Raw genomic sequence first — 18,209 nt, forward strand, 5'->3', positions numbered from 1 at the left:
ACACCCAGGCTCTCTAGGTCTGACTTGCTATCCTCTTCTGCTCAGAAGCTGATTTCTGTAGGTTTAATTTTTGTTGGTCTGTTATGTTATGTTAACAATTACTTAATGGCAAGGAAGGAGAAGAATGGTAAAACCCCTAAAACACCCTCTCTTACTTTGTTCTACAATTAATCCCACCCCCAAAAAAGACATTAAAGTACCACCTGATACATGCAAGGCACAGCACACCAGCTTCAATTTCCTGATGGCAAGGGAGCTCTATATCATGCCCTCTGCCTGCTTTGTTTATACTCACCCCCAATGAAGATCAAGCACAGCTCTAAGCTCAATTAGAGAAATGAATCTGCAGACAGCAAGACATTTCCCCTCGGGTTTTCTATTCTTATCTCTTGCAACACACTGGCAACTTTCACTTGGATTTGGCCCACTCTATTGATCCTTGTCTGGCTTTATTTGCCTTTACTGACCCCACTCTGTGATTATGTTGTAGGGTTTGAGATAAATATCCAAGTAACAAAAGGTGCACATTGATGAAGAAGCAGTCATGCTTAGAATTACATAAAGGCTTTCAGGTGTTGGGGTTTCCTTTTGTGAGGGGAGGACCAGCTACATGGTTAGAGATTGAACTAGTACTTAGGGTTAGCAATTAGAGTTTGAGCTTTGGGGTTACTGCCTCATTTTGAGGATTAGGTTTTAAGAGTTTGGTCAGGGGGAATTCAGTTGTAAAACTGCCTGAGCAGATCTTAGCTAAAATTTAGATTAATGTACATCTTTGAACTCTAAAACTTGCAAAGAGAACTACACGTTAGTCAAGTGAACTTAATCTGTCCATTGTGGTCAACTAACAACTAAAAAGACGCAGGCGTCAACAGGCAAGCAATTATTGGGCAGGATTGCATCACCATCTACAAGTTGGATGTGCCTCAAAAGCAAGTGTAATTAACAGTTCTAATGCACAAAGTGGCCTTAAACAATGTGATCTTGAGTATATGCCATCTAATAGTAGCTATGAAGTGGCAGAAAGCATTGTGCAAAAATTGGACAAGCATGCAGCTCAAACAAGATGGTTTAAATGGAATATTTCACCTTTCATGTGGACTGGAATGGGACAATGAGCTCATTTTTGAAAGGTAGTAATTTGCAATGAGCTGTATAAAATCAACAGCCTAATGGTGGGTGAATAGTTATATAACAAAATCACAGAATAATAGTTCAATATGGCGTGTGAAAGGGCCAAGCAAAACAGTTAAGATTCCAGACTGCAAGGATAGAATCACAGTCGCGCACTGGGGAGGTGGAGGAGGGGTAGTTCAAAAATTAATTTTTTGTGATAATTGTTTTTAGCCCTGAAGGGCAAGAAATCAGTTACCAAAAGAAACCATGGATGGCTAAAGAGGCAAGAATCAACATAAAACACATACAAAAAGACAATAAATAAGCAGAGATCCTGGTGAACAGAGGACAGAGAGAATCTGTGTCAAAACAGATAAGAGCTATAAAGGGGTGCATAAGAGGTTTCAAAAGGAACACATATTAGGACAAAGAAATTAATGAGTAATGTGGGCCTTTAAAAACAGGTAATATTGATATTGTAAATGAAAAATAACAAAATGGCATACATTGTGAATGATTACTTTGCATCAGCATCAGGAAAGAAAGAAGGTAACAATCCAGAAAATCTAGGATAGTACTGAAAGGGATGTGCCATAATTATAAGTGAAAAAACAACAAAGAAATTAAATGACACAAAGTGAGAAGTACCAGAATCAGATGGATTTTATCCAACAGTTTGAAAGGAAGGGGTAAAGTACAATCTTCCAATTTTCTACCATTTCAGGAAATATTCCCACTTCAAAAGAAAATGTCATTACGATTCTGCTATTTAAGAAAGCTGGTGATGATGGTGGTGGTGGCTGTGGTGAGGGGAGGGGGATTGGTCAGAGCAAGCTAGGGAATAATAGACCAGGTGTGCTGCACACATTGGATTTAAAAAGAATGAGGAGACAGAGGGGACTTGACAGGATGTTTCTCCCTGTAATGAAATTTAGAACCAGGTTGTGTAGTTTCAAAAGATGAGGAATTTTTTCAGGCGGTCATGAATCTTTGGAATTCTCAATCTCAGACAGCAGTGGAGGCCATGTCACTGAATTAATTCAAGGCTGGGACAGAGAGATTTTTGGGCTATAGGGGAGTCAGGATTTGCGGAAACAGGCAGAAAAGTGGAGAAGTGGCCAAGATCAGATCAGCCATGATCTTGTTGAATGTCAGAGCAGGCTTGAGAACTCATATGGTCTACCCCCTCTCTTATTCTGTTATATTCTAAATATTCTGATGTGGATTTCAATGCAGGAAAATCTGAAATCCACTTTGGACTCAAAAAGAACAGATTACTTCCTAGAGGGTGATAAGGCAGAACCGATGGAGTTTCAAATGGACTTAAGGGTGCCACGTATGACGAACATAAAAATGTCACCTGCAGAAACAGAAGATAATCAGAAAGGCAATGGAATGGGGCCCTTAGATTCAGAAGAGTGGGGATACTTTTTAAGAAGTGCTTCAGGATGGAGGACAAAAGGGTAGAAGTTTAAACTGGCATTCTATAAAGAGACCATATGTGGAGTACTGTGCCCAAAATTGGTCACATCTTAAGATGGATATAATAGTCTTGGAGACAGTAAGTGGACATAATAGTCTTGGAGATAGTACATTGTAGATCAGAATAGTACCTGGACCTCAAAGGGCTAATTTATACAGACAGATTGTAGGAACTAGGACTGTATTTCCTGGAATTTAGGTTATGAGATAATTTTGAAGGAAAGGTTTTGCAAAATATTAAGGGGTAGTTGGAGAGATCCTATTTCTACTGCTTAGGCTAGTAGGCAAGGTTAAAAAAATTACAGCTAGATCTTCCAGGGGCAAACACTCCTACATGCAGAGGGTGGTAAAAATTCTTCTGCAATAATTTTTGAATATCAAACATGTTACGGGACAGAAACGGTGGCCATGTAGATTCAGGTTACTAATCAGTCACAATCTAATAGAATGGCAGAACAAGTTAAAGGGCCCAAATAGACTTCTCCTGTTCCTATGTGCCAAACCTTGCTCCCCTGGGGCAGGTTGGCTGACCTGATCTCTAGTGTGTAGCTAATCAACCCAATGTACTTAGGTTCAAGTGCCATGCAAAACCCTCCACTAAAATTCTACTGATTCTCAATATCCTCTCTCACACAGATCTGACTTATTAATAAAATAAGGCCACAACATGAGCAATTGTACTCATGTACAAATCAGCACCCACATCCCAGTCAGGGACAGTCCCCATGGCAACTCTCCTGCCCACCCCTCCTCCTCCAAAGAGTAACACATTCTTCAGGACAGGGAAGAATATTAAAATTAAAATTTTAAATACAAGTTAAACTGAGCTTTTACTCTCCCCATCACCTTGGGCAAATATACCAGTGGCACAATGCAACAGCAAAGAAAAGGATATCTAGCTGGAGTTTCCTGGAGTGTGTTTAATAACCCAATGTTCTGAGATCCTGGGGATGAAACAATGAGAAAGATTAATGCTGAATGGATTGATTAGCTATGGTACAGTAACCATAGTATCAGTATTAAACTCAAGTCTAAATCAGACAATTTGTTCAAGTTGTGTTTAAAATCAAGGAATATATTCTGATATGCACAATGTTCAGCTCAATGCAAAGATTCACCCAGGGCACACCCTCCACTCAAGACCACCCAACTACTCATCAGAGCAAAGGCCACAGCTCGAATCTTCCAGCCCCCATTTGACAAAATCAACAACTTCCATATACATAATGCCTTTAACAAAATCAATCCTCCTTCAGCACTTCAGAAAAGCATTATCAACAAATCGTTGATGCTGGGCCACATAGGATGATTAGGACACACAAGCAAAAACTTGGTCAAAAAATGAGTGCATGATGGGAGGAAAGAGAAGCAGCAAATTTAAGCAAATGAGTTCCAGCGTGTAGGGCCATAGCAAGAGAAGGCACAGCTACCAATGAAGTGATGTGACCGAGGCAATAAGAAAGAAGCATAGGCATCTCGAAGGCCATATGATTGGGAGAGCTGAGAGAGATAGGAGTGGGAGATTTGGAAGCGAGAGTAAAAATGTTAAAAGCAAGATCTGACTTAACTATAAGCTAATGCAAATCAGATAGCATTGGGAAAATGGGCAAACTGGACAGTACAGATTAGGATACAAAAAGAAAGACTTTTTGGTGTCCAAATATTTAGAGAGAGTAGAATGAGGGGAGTTGACCAGAAGTGTGCTGGAATAACCATCTAGCCCATGCCATGTACCCACCTTCCCCAAACTTCTTGCCTTGGTCACAACCTATAACTCACCAGTGTCACACCCACTAACACAGGTCACAAGTTTATGACTACCCTTCATTCCCCAGGATTACAGCACAACACTATCCCCAAGTTACATACTGTTTACAAACAAAATGCAGATTATAAAAGGCCTTCACCAGTTTTTTTTTTAATCAGAAGACTTGTTACTCCATGTCTAACAGAAAGGGGTAATTCAAGGAGTTCAGGGATGATCCTTAAAATGGATTTCCAAGGACAATTCATTCCCATACCAGCTCCACCTTACCTCATTTCTAAAAAACAATCATAACCCTTAGACTGCCCTTTGCCACCATTTACATTTCTACATAGTATGCTAACATGGGAACAATGCTCCAAGGTAGACTTACGTAACGTAAGGTGAGTTATCACACAGGCAAAAATGAAAGCAGTTAGAAAGGAAAGTGACAGCAGAAACATGTAGAAAAATCTGTAGTTCCTCTTCCCAACACAGTTTCCGACCCAAGGACAGTGGTGATCAAATCGCTCTGCAAGAGACAAAAATTCGCATTAGCTCAACAAAGAGCACTTTCTCCTTTACAATCAGGGAATTCTATTCTGGGCTAAGACAACCACAATCAGTTTCCCAATCCTCACAGGTTTGGCACTGGCATTCCAACCCAACCACTTCTTATACCCACCAGATGCTCTCATAAGAGACCAGTGGATGATAATTAGGAGTTGGAAATCCAGTCTCCTGTGCCCTTGCAGACCTGCCTCCCAAATAAACAACTAGCTGGGACTAGTCTTGTCCCCGTTAACCAATGGCATCCAGCTCCCTGCATTCCTTTTCAATTCAGTTGCCCATTCACCTTGACCTTGGGGAAATGTCGAACTCAATTTGCCACGTGCACCAACATCCAGAAATCTGTGCCCAACAGCACCACTCCCTGCATCCTGAGTAACTTCTCCTGATTGAGCCTTCAGGGACATAATCCAGCCAATTCCATGCCACAACACAGCTCCCCGTACCCTCACCCAGCCCCATGCCCTCAGGTCTGCTCTCATCCCACACTCACCCACACAGTTATCACAAAGGCTGCAGTGTGACGTTCGTGGAGGCCGGAACATTTTGCAGCTGAAGCAGTATTTGAGCTTCACTGTCTGTCCATTGATCACCACTTCTTTTGTTCGAGGTGGCGGTCGATAACTCGATCCACCAGAGTTATCTGGAAAAGAAAGGAGCACATTCTGTTCTAGTGTGCTGGGGCTGTTTCATTAACCTGCATGAACCTAAGTCCAATGACCCCATAAGCAATTTCTCAACTGCACTTCCTCTCCCTCCCCGGTGGAGGACAATGAGGGACATGCAAGGGAAGGAGAGACAGAAGGATCTATCAGAATCCAGTGAAGAAAAGCAAACTCGACTCCCTTGATCATAAGCCAGATTTCTGTTTCATTACTGCTCGTTTTCTAGCCACTGGGCCAGAACAGCACAAGGTTCATGGCAAATTGCTGCTGTTCTGGGACTGGTGAATACTTGGTTCACTCCAGGTCTGATTCACTGCCCTATACAGGGCCGACTGGTGTTGACTCCTGCCATGAATCACCCTGAAATTGAGTCACAATGGGCCAGCCTGTTTCTCATAGTGGGATAAAGGAAACTGAAAATGCACAAGAGGCAGTAATTGGAGAAGTACAAGTCTGAAGACTGCAGGAGGATACAGCGATGAAATCCAGCATGTAGGGAGATATGATCAGAATGACAATTTTAAATTATATACTCAGATTATATAAAAGCATATCCATATTCCTTTCATAACAATTAAAACTGCAATTAACTCAACCTCTTTAAAAAGATTACTCTGTAACACCACTTCACATAACCAATTTGGAGACACAAGAGACTGCAGATGCTGGAAATCTGGAGTAACACACACAAAGCTGGAGGAACTCAGCAGGTCAGGCAGCATCCAAGGAGGGAAATGAACAGTTGAAATTTCGTGTCGAGCCCCTTCATCAGGACTGGAAGAAAGAAGGGAGATAGCCAGTATAAAAAGATGGGGGAAGGGATGGAGCAAGAGCTGGTGAGTGATAGGTGGATCCAGGTGACGAGCATGATAGGCAGATGGGGGAGGGGGAGAATGGGAATGAAGCTGGGAAATGATAGGTGGAAGTGACAATGGGCTGAAGATGATGTAATCTGATGGGAAAAATCAGTGGACCATGGAATAAAGGGAAGGATGTGGGGAGGGGAACTGGAGGAAGGAGTGTGTGGGTGATAGGCAGATCGAGAGGATGGAAGAGGGGAAAGAGATGGTAATGAGGGCTGGTGGGATAAGGGAAAGTAAAAGAAGGGACAGAGAGGAGTGGTTACTGGAAGTTAGAGAAATCAACGTTCATGCCGTCAGGTTGTAGACTAGACAAGGCGAATACAAGGTGCTGCTCCTCTGTCTGCATCTAGCCTCAACTTGGCAGTACAGGAGGCCATGGACAGACATGTCAGTGTGGGAATGGGAAGCAGAATTAAAATGGCTGACCACCGGGAGATCTCAGCTGGTACGGTGGAGCAGAGGTGCTTGACAAAGTGATCCCCCAATCTGGGCTGGGTCTCACCGATGCAGAGGAAGATGCACCAGACGCAATAAATAACATAGATGGATTCACATGTGAAGGACTGCCTCACCTGGAAGGAATGTTTAGGGCCCCGAATGGTGGTGAAGGTGGTGGTGTAGGGGCAGGTGTAACACTCAACACAGTTGCAGGGATACGTGTCCGGAGGGGGATTGGTGGGGAGGGACAAGCGGACAAGGGAGTTGTGGAGAGAGCAATCCCTGTGGAAAGCAGAGAGGGGAGGGGGAAGATGTGCCTGGTGGTGGGATCCCATTGGAGATGGTGGAAGTTACAGGGAATGACATGTTGGATGCGTAGGCTCGGCCTCCTCTACTGCAAAGTTGAGGCTAGGCGCAGATTAGAGGAAAACTTTCCCTCCACATTTTTTTTATAGCGGCTAATTCTCCTTTTTTTTTAAACAGTCCTGATGACCTGAAACATTGACTGTCCATTTCCCTCCATAGCTGCTGCCTGGCCCACTGAGTTCCTCCAGATTTTTGTGTGCTGCTTCATATAGCCAATATAAAGTTAACACTTTTGTATTCCAGACTTCCTGTGTTCAGTTAGACTGCAGGTTTCATAATGTCAGTTACCTATCTGCTTCTCCAAGTGGGCTGCTTCATCTGGGGTAGCTCGTGGCAGAATCCCAGGATCAGTGAAACTCGTGTGTAGCAGTGCACTTACTACAAACACAAATAGCAGTCCCGCAATAATCGGAATGGCCAGAGTCAGGTTCTCCGTCAAGTAAGGACAGCTGTGAAAACAAAGTGCAAAAGGTTTACCGATATGCTGGGCCTGAGCAACACGCTGCATAAAACCACACAACTATTTAGTTGGAGAGAAGTCTGGCTTTACTCAGTATCTAAATTGTGCTGTTCTGGCCTGGAGATATTTGACAGGTCAATACAACGGGAGCTTTATTCCGTATCTCTCAGATTCCAATTGTAGTTTCAGTCAGGTTGTTGCTACCACTAGTTCTGGAAGGGTAGACATGTCATCACTAAACAAAAATTACAATATAGAAACAGGCCATTTGGTCCATTGAGTCCGAGCTGGTATTTATCCTCCACAGAAATGGTGCCCTGATTCTGAGAATCTGCTTTGTTCCCATTTTGCCACTTCTCTAACCGAGCTTTGGTGTGACCCTCTGCTTCAATCACAGAGACCAGGTCTAGCCTCCACCTCTAAATACTCGACACTCAGACTCTCACCTCACACGAGGCAATACTTGGAGAAACAATCCTTGCAAGAGCACATGATAAACTGGTCTATTTAAGTTGAACTGGCTGGGGGTGGCAGGAGGTAGGAAGAAGAGGTACAGGGGAATAAGATAACGAACATCTGATATTTTTAATGTCCAGAGTTTTTACAAACTCAGCAGACAAAAGGGAGGAAAGAATGCAGGTACTTCCTTGTTGGTTCCCCCCTTCTATTGTTAACTGTTTCAGTGAGGGCCAGAAATCAATGCAGACATTTCCATCCAAATGGACAGTGTTATACTGTGCCTTGTATCCAACCATGGATTTATAATCCCCACATGTTGTTCAGCATCCTCTTCCATTATTGTGTGTGTTCAGGACTGATACCATGGCATGACAGCAGTAGGCAGATCTCCGGCACCGCGGCTGGTTCTGTTGTACAGCAGGTAGGCGAGTTACCCATCACCTGCCCCCTTCCCTCCACTTTTTATACCAGCCATCTCCCCTCTTTCTTTCCAGTCCAAATGAAGAGTCTTAACCTGAAATGTTGACTGTCCATTCCCCTCCATGGGTGGTGCCTGACCCACTGAGTTCTCAGTAATACTACTGAAGCATGCTAGTAACCCTCAAGAAGACCATTTCCCATACTAAGACTGAGTCAGTGAAGGGGGCTGAGGGCTGAGTCCTCGGTCAGTGAAGCCACCCCAATCACAGTAATAAAATGCTGCAGGCACGGAAGTCTGAAATAAAAACAGAAAATGGCAGAAGTGCTCAGCAGGTCAGTCAGCATTTCTTATGGGAGAAACCGAAAACACATCAACCAAAAATATTAATTGCTGCAACAAACAATCTGCTGGAAGAACTCAGCAGGTCAAGCAGCTCTGTAGGAGGAAAGGATTTGTTGACATTTCAGATCAAAACCCTGCATCAGGTCCTGATTGTTTGTTGCTCCAGATTCCAGCATCTGCAGTCTCTTGTGTCTCCGTGTTAATTGCTGCAGTCTGCACAAATGCCTGACCCAAATACTCACAGCAGAAGTTTTATTTATTCACCTTGTTATAGGAAAGACATGATTAAAGTGGAAAGAGTGCAGAGAAGATTTACGAGGATGCTGCCAGAACTCAAGGGCCTGAGTTATAGGGAGAGGTTGGGCAGGCTAATATTTTATTCCTTGGAGTATAAGAGATTGAGGGGTGACTTTATAGAGGCATATAAACTCAGGAGGGACATAACTAGGGTGAATGCAGCTGGTCTTTTTCCCAGGTAAGGAAAATTAGAAACCAGAGGGCATACGTTTAAGGTGAGAAGTGAAAGATTTAAGAGGCATCTGAGGGGCAGGTTCTTCGTGCAGAGGGTGGCCTGTCTATGGAATGAGCTGCTAAAGGAAGTGGTTGAGGCAGGTACAAGAACAACATTCCAAAGATATTTGGACAAGTACATGGATAGGAGGGGTTTAGAGGGATATGGGCCAGATATCCAACTGGGACTAGCTTGGTGGGCACCATGGTTGGCATGGACGAGTTGGGCTGAAGGGCCTATTTTCACGCTATATTACTCTATGACTCCATGCCAATTTCACTAGAATTCCCAGAAATATAGACAATAGTAGCAGGAATAGACTGGCCTTTCAAGTTTGTTCTGCCATTCAACACAATCATACCTCGTCTCTACCTCAGCACGCTGTTCCAGCTCTCCCAGCCCTGAACAATAAACAAAGACATTGTTAGCTTTCTGAATTACTTGCTGTACTTGCCTTTTGCAAATTGTGCATTGTGACACCCAAATCCCTCTGCACCTCAGAATTTTGCAATCTTGCATTCAGATATTTATAAATTATTTCTCCTGTCAAAATGGACTTCCCTGGGAACAGCTGTCGCTTCTGGGACCGTGTCCTACGCTTGGTACAATGCGCTGGGTCAAGACCAACAACGTACAGTCCATGAGCTGGCTGGCATTGTAACATACTTTCTGGGTGTCGGCATTTGCAGTGAATGATCAGGATCTGAGAAATGACAGCACTTTCTTCATTTTTGTTGTTGAAGGATTTTGGGTGTTTGAAACCATGAGCATGTCACTGTCCAGAAATGTCCATTTGCCAGATCTTTACCAACTCACTTAACCTACAGCCATTATAGCCTCCCTATGCTTCTTCTCAATTTACTTTCCTACCTATCTTTATGTCATCAACAAATTTAGCACTTCAGTGGTTTCATTCAACTCACTTCTATAAATTGGCCCCACCACTAATCTCTGTAGAACATTTCTCATTATAATCCAAGCAGAAAAAGACCCATTTACTCCCATTAGTCACCCAACCTTCTCCCCATGCCATTATATTTTATTTTGCACAATAGCCTTTGATGTGGCACTTCAACAAACATCTTCTGGAAATCCAAGTGTAGATTTTACAATCATTTGGTAGTTTCTTGTTTCCCATCACCATTGGTATTGGTTTATTATTGCAACTTGTACCGCGGTACAGTGAAAAACTTGTCTTGTATACCGATCATACAGGTCAATTCATTACACAGTGCAGTTACAGAGTTAGTACAGAGTGCATTGAGTTAGTACAGGTAAAAATAATAACAGTACAGAGTAAAGTGTCACAGCTACAGAGGAAGTGCATTGCAGGTAGACAATAAGGTGCAAGGTCACAACAAGGTAGATTGTGAGGTCAAGAGTCCATCTCATCTTATAAGGGAACCGCTCAATAGTCTTAACACAGTGGGATAGAAGCTGTCCTTGAACCTGGTGCTATGTGCCCTCAGGCTCACCAAGAGCATAATTGGACAAAACAGGGCAGAGATAAACTTATAATTTATCAAACAAGGTCACCAGCTCAACAAGTTACCAATGGTTGGGCGCTAGCCATCAGCAGAACATCCACAATCCCTGCTTTCCCACCCACCACCACCCCGTCGTCGAACACCAGTTTGGTTTGCGTTACTCATTTCTGGACAGTGATACGCTCACGGTTTCAAACACCCAAAATCCTTCAACAACAAAAATGAAGAAAGTGCTGTCATTTCTCAGATCCTGATCATTCACTGCAAATGCCGACACCCAGAAAGTATGTTACAACGCCAGCCAGCCCATGGACTGTACGTTGTTGGTCTTGACCCAGCGCATTGTACCAAGCGTAGGACACAGTCCCAGAAGCGACAGCTGTTCCCAAGGGAAGTCCTACCCGGCTCAATAAATGGTCATTCCCTCGCTAACATTAAACAACCAGCTGTCTGTGTGCGCCGGGCTATCGCCACCAGCCCAGACCCCAGGTTATTATCCACAGTCCAGCACGGTCTGTAGGTTGGAGAGACCGCAGGTGCTGGGATCTGGAGCAAGGAACAAACTGCTGGAGGAACTCAGCGGGTCAGGCGGCCAGTGGAGGAGACCCTTGGCCCGGACGGTAGGTTCCTGCCCCGGCCCGGCAGCGCACCTCGGAGGGACAGCAACTTACTCGAAGCCGAAGAAGAGGCCACTGGTGCCGAGGATGAGGCCCAGGGTCAGGTAGAAGGCGCCGCTCTGCCGCCCGCTGATCAGCCGCCCGTCGCAGAAGAACCGGTTCTTGCCGGCGAACGACTCCCACTTGCGCCGGCGCCGCTGCTGGCCCGCGGCCGGAGGGAGGCACCGGGGAGCCGGCGCGGAGCCCTGCCCGGGCCCCAGTGCGATCTGCCGGTACTCGCACACCTTCATCACTGGCGGCGGCGGGTGTCCGCTCCCCGTCACTCGGCGCCCGGCTCCCTCACACGATCCTCCGCGCCTCCCCTCCGCTCAACATCTCTCCCTCCGATGGTCGGGGAGCTCGTCCATCACACAGGTAGGAGGAACCTCCAGCGACAGCGCCGCCTGGAGGGTGGGAGCCATTCCGAGCAGCTCGCTGCTGCTACGTCACCACCCCCGGGGCAGGGAGGTCGACCTCCACGCACAGCGCCACCTGAAGATTGGGAGGCACCCCGTGCAGCTACGTCACCAGCTACCAGGTGGGCAGCTGGCGAGACAGGTGGGAGACGAAGGGGGTCCGATCTCCAAACACAGCGCCACCTGATGGGGAAAAAACCGGCCTCCAGCAGAAGCGCCACCTGGTGGTTGGAGGTCCGGCCCCCACCACAAGGCAGGTCGGGGTTGAGAGACGGCCCCCATCTGCCAGCATGGAGACGGGGAATGGGTTCTGTGCTCCCCTCTTGTGACCCTGCGGCCGGGAGGGAGAAATCGGGCGGCAGAGTCGCTGGAAGCCACGGATGGGAGAGAGAGATGCGAGGAGCCGCGGGCACAAGGCGCCGGCCCCCAGCTACACCGCCGCCTGATGGCTCGGGAGATGGCGGCGCTCCAGGCTGCGACCCGGTGGCTCCGAAGGGACTGGCAGCGAACCGCACACGCACCCGGCGGCGGCGGCGGCTCCGACCGCCACATGAGACCGCCGGCCGGGGTGGGGGCGTGTGGGAGACGGGAACCGGCGTCTGGCGGCGGACAGGGGGACGGCGTACCGGCAGCCCAGGAAACCATTCCGTGTCACTCTCTGATAAACCCCCCCTCCCGGTGCAGATCGGCAGCTGGCGGCTTAAGAACTGCCCGGGGGTGGGAGGCAGCCTTCTGCCGCCAAACGAGACAGAGAACAGGCCTGTCCCCTGCAAAACACCGCCGCCCCTTGACCTGCGGCTGCCCCCGGCGCCGCTGGCACCTGGGTAGCAGCGAGTGCAGAGGTCTGAGCCTGACCTGAACATCATACACGGGAGTGAGGAACAGGGGTGGGCCACTTGGCCCCTCCAGCTATTTCCACCCTTCATCTACACCATGGCCAATCTCATTTCTCATCACATTGTCATTAAGAATATATCAACCACTGTCTTAAAAATATTTCAGCCCCTGAAAACAAGAGATCCCCACATCTGCACTGATAAGATCGCTCAGGATCCTATGTTTCAATCCATTCTCCTCAGTTTTCTAAACTTAGCGGATATAAGCCTAGCCTGACTAGCCACCCATTCCAGATATCAGTCTAGTAAACCTCTGAACTGCTGCCAAGGTATTTCCACACTTCCTTAAAGGACACCCATAGGTACATTGTACTTCAGTTATAATCTTACCAATGCCTTACATAATCGAAGCATACCTCCCTACTTTGCCATTTAATACCCTTAGCAATAAATGATAGCATCCTGTGAGCTTTCCTAATTACTTGCTGCATCTGCACAGGAGCCACTTGCAAATCACAAACTAAGACATACACTAACACACAAAAATGCACAGGAGTAATCCACTTGGCCCCCTTTCAAAAATGTATCTACCTCCACTTAAATTACTTATGGTGATCTAGCCTCCACAACTCTGGGATAGGGAGAATAAATTTCTACATACCTTGGTTTTAAAATAACAGCCCCTTGTCTTGAAACTGTCCCTCCATTCAAGATTTTCCCATGTGAAAACATCCAACATTTATTATGGAATGCCCTCTTAAGATTTTATAAATCACCCTCATTCTTCCAAACTTTAAAAATGCAGATCCAACATGTTTATCCTCAATTGACAGGACAATCCTCTGATCGAGATAGTTAGTCTGGTGAATCTCTTTTACGCTGCTTGCAATGCTACCAAAATTGTATCAACGTTGATTTGGAGTGCTGATGCAGGGTTTGACCTGAAACGTTGACAATTTCTTCCCCCCACTGCTCAACCTGCTGAGTTCCTCCAGCAGATTAATTGTTGCTCCAGATTCCAGCAGCTGCAGTCGCTTGTGTCTTCATATAGCCTGCTCCCTCGCTGGCTCCAGAACATTCTATTCTATCCCCAAAACACTATGAACTCCTAGCTTCTCTTGCCAGTCTGATTTTTTTCAGTTTATATTTAGATTAATATCTCCCAGGATTATCACCATACCTTTCTGACAAGCTCTCTTTGTTTTTTCCCCCCGTGTATTCTCTGTCTCACTATATGGTTACCTCTAGAAGGCTTGCACCCACGTCATTTCTTGCCTTTATTATTTCTTTTCTCCATCCAAACCACTTCTACATTCTGGTTTACTGAATTTTGCTCAGCCTTCCCAAATGCTCCAGAACCACCATTAATTTACAAAGCCACTCCTCAGTCTTTGCCTTGCTTCTTGTCCTTCATAAATGTCATGTACTCTTCAAATATTAGAACATGGAACATAGAGCAGTACAACACAAGAACAGGCCCTTCGGCCCACAATGTTGTGCTGAACCATTTAAACTACTAACACCCAATCCCTTCTGCCTGCACGTGGTCCATATCCCTCCACTCTCTTCGTATTCATGTGCCTATCTAAGAGCCTCTTAAATGCCTCTATTGTATCTGCCTCCACCACCACCCCTGGCAGCGCATTACAGGCACCTGTGGGATAAAAAACCTACCTGCAAATCTCCTTTGAACTTACCCCTTCTCACCTTAAATGCATGCCCTCCAGTAAGAGATATAATTAGACTGGGAAAAAGATAACAGCTGTCTATCTATGCCTCTCATAATTTTATAAACTTCTATCTGGTCTCTTCTCAGCCTCTACCGCTCCAGAGAAAACAACCCAAGTTTTTCCAACCTCTCCTTATAGCACCTGTCCTCTAATCCAGGCTGCATCCTGGTAAACCTCTTCTGTTATCCTCTCCATGGCCTCCATATCCTTCCTATAATGGGGTGACCAGAATTGAATGCAATACTCCAGACGCAGCCTAACCAGAGTTTTATAAAGCTGCAACATAACTTCCTGACTCTTGAACTCAATGGCTTGACCAATAAAGGCAAGCATTCCATATGCCTTCTTTACCACCCTGTTGGCATGCAGCCACTTTCAGGGAGCTATGGACTCGGACCACAAGATCCCTCTGAATATCTGTTACGGGTCCTGCCATAAGTGCGTACTTTCCCTTTACATTTGATCTGCCAAAGTGCAATACCTCACACTTGGCCTGATTGAACTCCATCTGCCATTTCTCTGCCCATATCTGCAACTAATCTATATCCCACCATATCGTTTGGCAACTTTCTACACTATCCAAAACGGCACCAATCTTTGTGTCATCTGCAAACTTACTAAGCCACCCATCCACGTTTTCATCCAAGTAATTTATATATGTGTAGCCAGAAAAAGACCCACTCCCCTGTCTCCAATGAGCAAGCCAATTCTGAATCCAAATGGTCAAGTCATGGTGGATCCCGTGCATCTTAATCTTCTGGATGAGCCTACTGTGAGGGACCTTGTCGAATGTCTCACTAAAATCTATGTAGGCAACGTTCACTGCTCTACCTTCAGCAATCACCTTCGTCACCTCCTCAAAAAACTCTATCAATTTAGTAAGGCACGATCTGTCCTGCCAAAGCCATGGTGACTGTCCCCAATTAGGCCATGCTCTTCCAAATGCTCATAAATCCTGTCCACCAAAATCCTCTCCAATAGCTTCCCCAACACTGACATGGGACTCACCAGACTATTATTTCCAGGATTAAGCCCATTTCCTTCTTGAACAAAGGAACAACATTAGCTACTCACCAGTTCTCCGGGATCTCACCTGTGTCTAGAGAGGGCACAAAGATCTTGGTCAAGGCCTCAGCAATCTCATCTCTCGCCTCTTTCAATAACCTGGGGTACATCCTATCAGGCCCTGGGGACCCATCCACCTTAATATTCTTCAAGAGACCCAACACTACCTCTTTCTTTATCTCAAAATGTCCCAGCATATTATCATGCTCCACACTGACCTCACGATCCTCCATGCCTTTCTTGGTTAATACTGACATAAAGTACTCATTTATTTATTTTATTTACAGTGTGGTAACAGGCCCTTCTGGCCCAACGAGTCCTCGCCGCCCATTTTAAACCCAAATTAACCTACCCGTACGTCTTTTGAGATGTGGGAGGAAACTGGAGCACCCGGAGGAAACCCACGCAGACACGGGAGAACATACAAACTCCTTACAGACGACAGGAATTGAACCCCGATCGCTGGCGCTGTAATAGCATCGCGCTAACCACTATGCTACCGTGCCCACTTACATATTCCGCCTCCAAGCACGTTCCCTCCTTTATCCTTGAGTGGTCCTACCCTCTCCCTAGGTCCCAATCATCCTGCAGCCAGTCTCTATGATCAGACTACACTTAATTATTTCTATTTGCATTCTCAGTTCACATTTAATTTTGAATGCCGTTTGTTCAGATATAGGACCCTTTAGTTTATCCCTTTATTATTTTTGTAATTCACTCCTAGATGTGTACTCTGTTGTTCTAACCATCCTCCTCTAATGCATCTCCTCCACTGCCCACTAATACTAACCAATTCTGCCTCTGCATCAGTTCATCTGCTGCTGAAACCTTTTATCACCACTGGGCTTGATTCCTAGCATAGCTCTTTCACTCCTCATAAACCCAAACTCAATTAAAAAAAACACTGCTGTGCTTATCCTAATGCACCAAGTGCTGTTCACCCTTCAGGTTGTCTGTGCTATTTGACATCCCCTCCCCACCCCCTGCTGTAGGGCAAACCTTAATTTTTAAAAGTCTCACCCTTGTTTTCACCTACTCCATGGCATGCCCCTCCTAACTCTATAATTTCCATCAATCCTTCAAGATTTCTTCACACCTCCAATTTCAGAATCTTAAACATTCCTGGGTTTAATTACAGCCATAGTTATACAGCCCAGAAACAGGAGCTTCAGCCCACTCGTCCATGCTGAGCAAGGTGCCTTCCTGAGCTAGTCCCATTTACCTGCGTTTGGCCATATCCCTCTAAACCTTTTGTATCCATGTAACTGTGTAGATGTCTTTTAAACGCTGTAATTGTACCTGCCTCTACCATTTCCTCTGGCAGCTTGTTCCATACACCCACCCCTCTGTGAGGAAAACTTGCCTCTCAGGTCCCCTTTAAATTTTTCCCCTCTCAGCTTAAACCTCTGCCCTCTAGCTTTAGACTCCCCTACCTTGGGAGAAAGCTGTGACCATCCACCTCATCTATGCCCCTCACAGTTTTATAAACCTCAATAACGTCACCCCTCAGCCTCCTTCTATCCAGTCTCTCCTTAAAACTCAAGCCCTCCAGTCACAGCGACATCCTTGTGAATCTTTTCTGCGCCCTCTCCAGCTTAATCACATCCTTACGATAGTATGGCAATCAGAACTGCACACAATATTCCAGGTGCAGTCTCACCAATGTCTTGTAGCTGTAACATGACAATTGTTCCACTGTTGGTGGTCATACTTTCAACTGCAAAGAAACTCTGTAATTTCTTCCAAAAATCTCACCTCTTTTCTCCTTTAAGGTATTCCTTAAAGCCCTTTTAGTCCCACCTTTGGTCATTTTCCTTAATATCACCTGTGGCTCAGAGCCAATTTTTGTTTAGATAATACTCCTGTGAAATTCCTGGGTTGTTTTACTATGTAAAAGGCTTTATATAAAAATGTAAGTTTTAATCATGTGTTTGCATTTAGAGGTAGTCAATGGATTAAAAACAAATGGCAAGATTGAAAAATGAAACATTTCTAGATGATTTTGAATCAGTAGCTATCCCTTTAAATCCAGACAGTATATAAGTAATTTTAAATCAACTGTAGTTCAGATTCCTGTGGCAAGTTTATTCCAACAGAATTCAACAAATTTAATCATCAATACCATAAATAGCTGATAACAGGGATGTTATGAAGATGCAAAAAAATCCAGGAGATAACCATGCAGATTTTACTTTTTGTATCCAGGTTACAGATGAGAAGGATTAACCTGAGCTTCAGAGAAGGGCAGGTATAGTTGAAGGTTTGGGTACCTGGGACTCAAACTGAAAACGGACACAACCTGAAATAAAAAAGATTGGACAAAATCCAGAAGCGTAATAGTCAGAATGAAAGAAATTTTGTTAGAAACAGAATGGGATGGGCAGAGATGTTTCACAGGAACTTATGACAGGCTGCAACTTATTGGATTTAGGAAATAAAGAAATAATATTTAAATTTGCTGATTGGACTAAATTAGGTGGCCAAAGATAATTCAAGAGGACAGAAGATGGATTGGGAAAATGGGTAACTAGGTGGCAGACGCAATCAAACAGAAAAATGTGAAATAATATATGCAGTAATTACGA

The 18,209-nt window shown here is 45.1% G+C and overlaps 1 protein-coding gene across 3 annotated transcripts in view; it reads right to left on the bottom strand.

The window, feature by feature from the left end:
- The window catches only part of zdhhc18a (zinc finger DHHC-type palmitoyltransferase 18a), a 31,915-nt gene extending 19,947 nt beyond the window's left edge, over positions 1-11,968 (bottom strand). For 2 of the 3 annotated variants that reach the window (XM_052036138.1, XM_052036139.1), the window contains exons 1-5: positions 11,593-11,967; positions 7,530-7,690; positions 5,403-5,552; positions 4,734-4,871; positions 3,491-3,539 (exon numbers count right to left, since the gene is read on the bottom strand). In XM_052036138.1, the coding sequence (XP_051892098.1) occupies positions 3,491-3,539; positions 4,734-4,871; positions 5,403-5,552; positions 7,530-7,690; positions 11,593-11,828 (734 nt within the window). In that variant the 5' untranslated portion in view covers positions 11,829-11,967. Of the gene's footprint in view, positions 1-3,490; positions 3,540-4,733; positions 4,872-5,402; positions 5,553-7,529; positions 7,691-11,592 lie in introns of all 3 variants that reach the window. The other variant, XM_052036137.1, reaches the window with a different exon arrangement.
- Between the last annotated feature and the right edge of the window lie 6,241 nt (positions 11,969-18,209).

Source organism: Pristis pectinata, chromosome 22 (genome assembly GCF_009764475.1).
Source record: "Pristis pectinata isolate sPriPec2 chromosome 22, sPriPec2.1.pri, whole genome shotgun sequence".
Taxonomy (NCBI): domain Eukaryota; kingdom Metazoa; phylum Chordata; class Chondrichthyes; order Rhinopristiformes; family Pristidae; genus Pristis; species Pristis pectinata.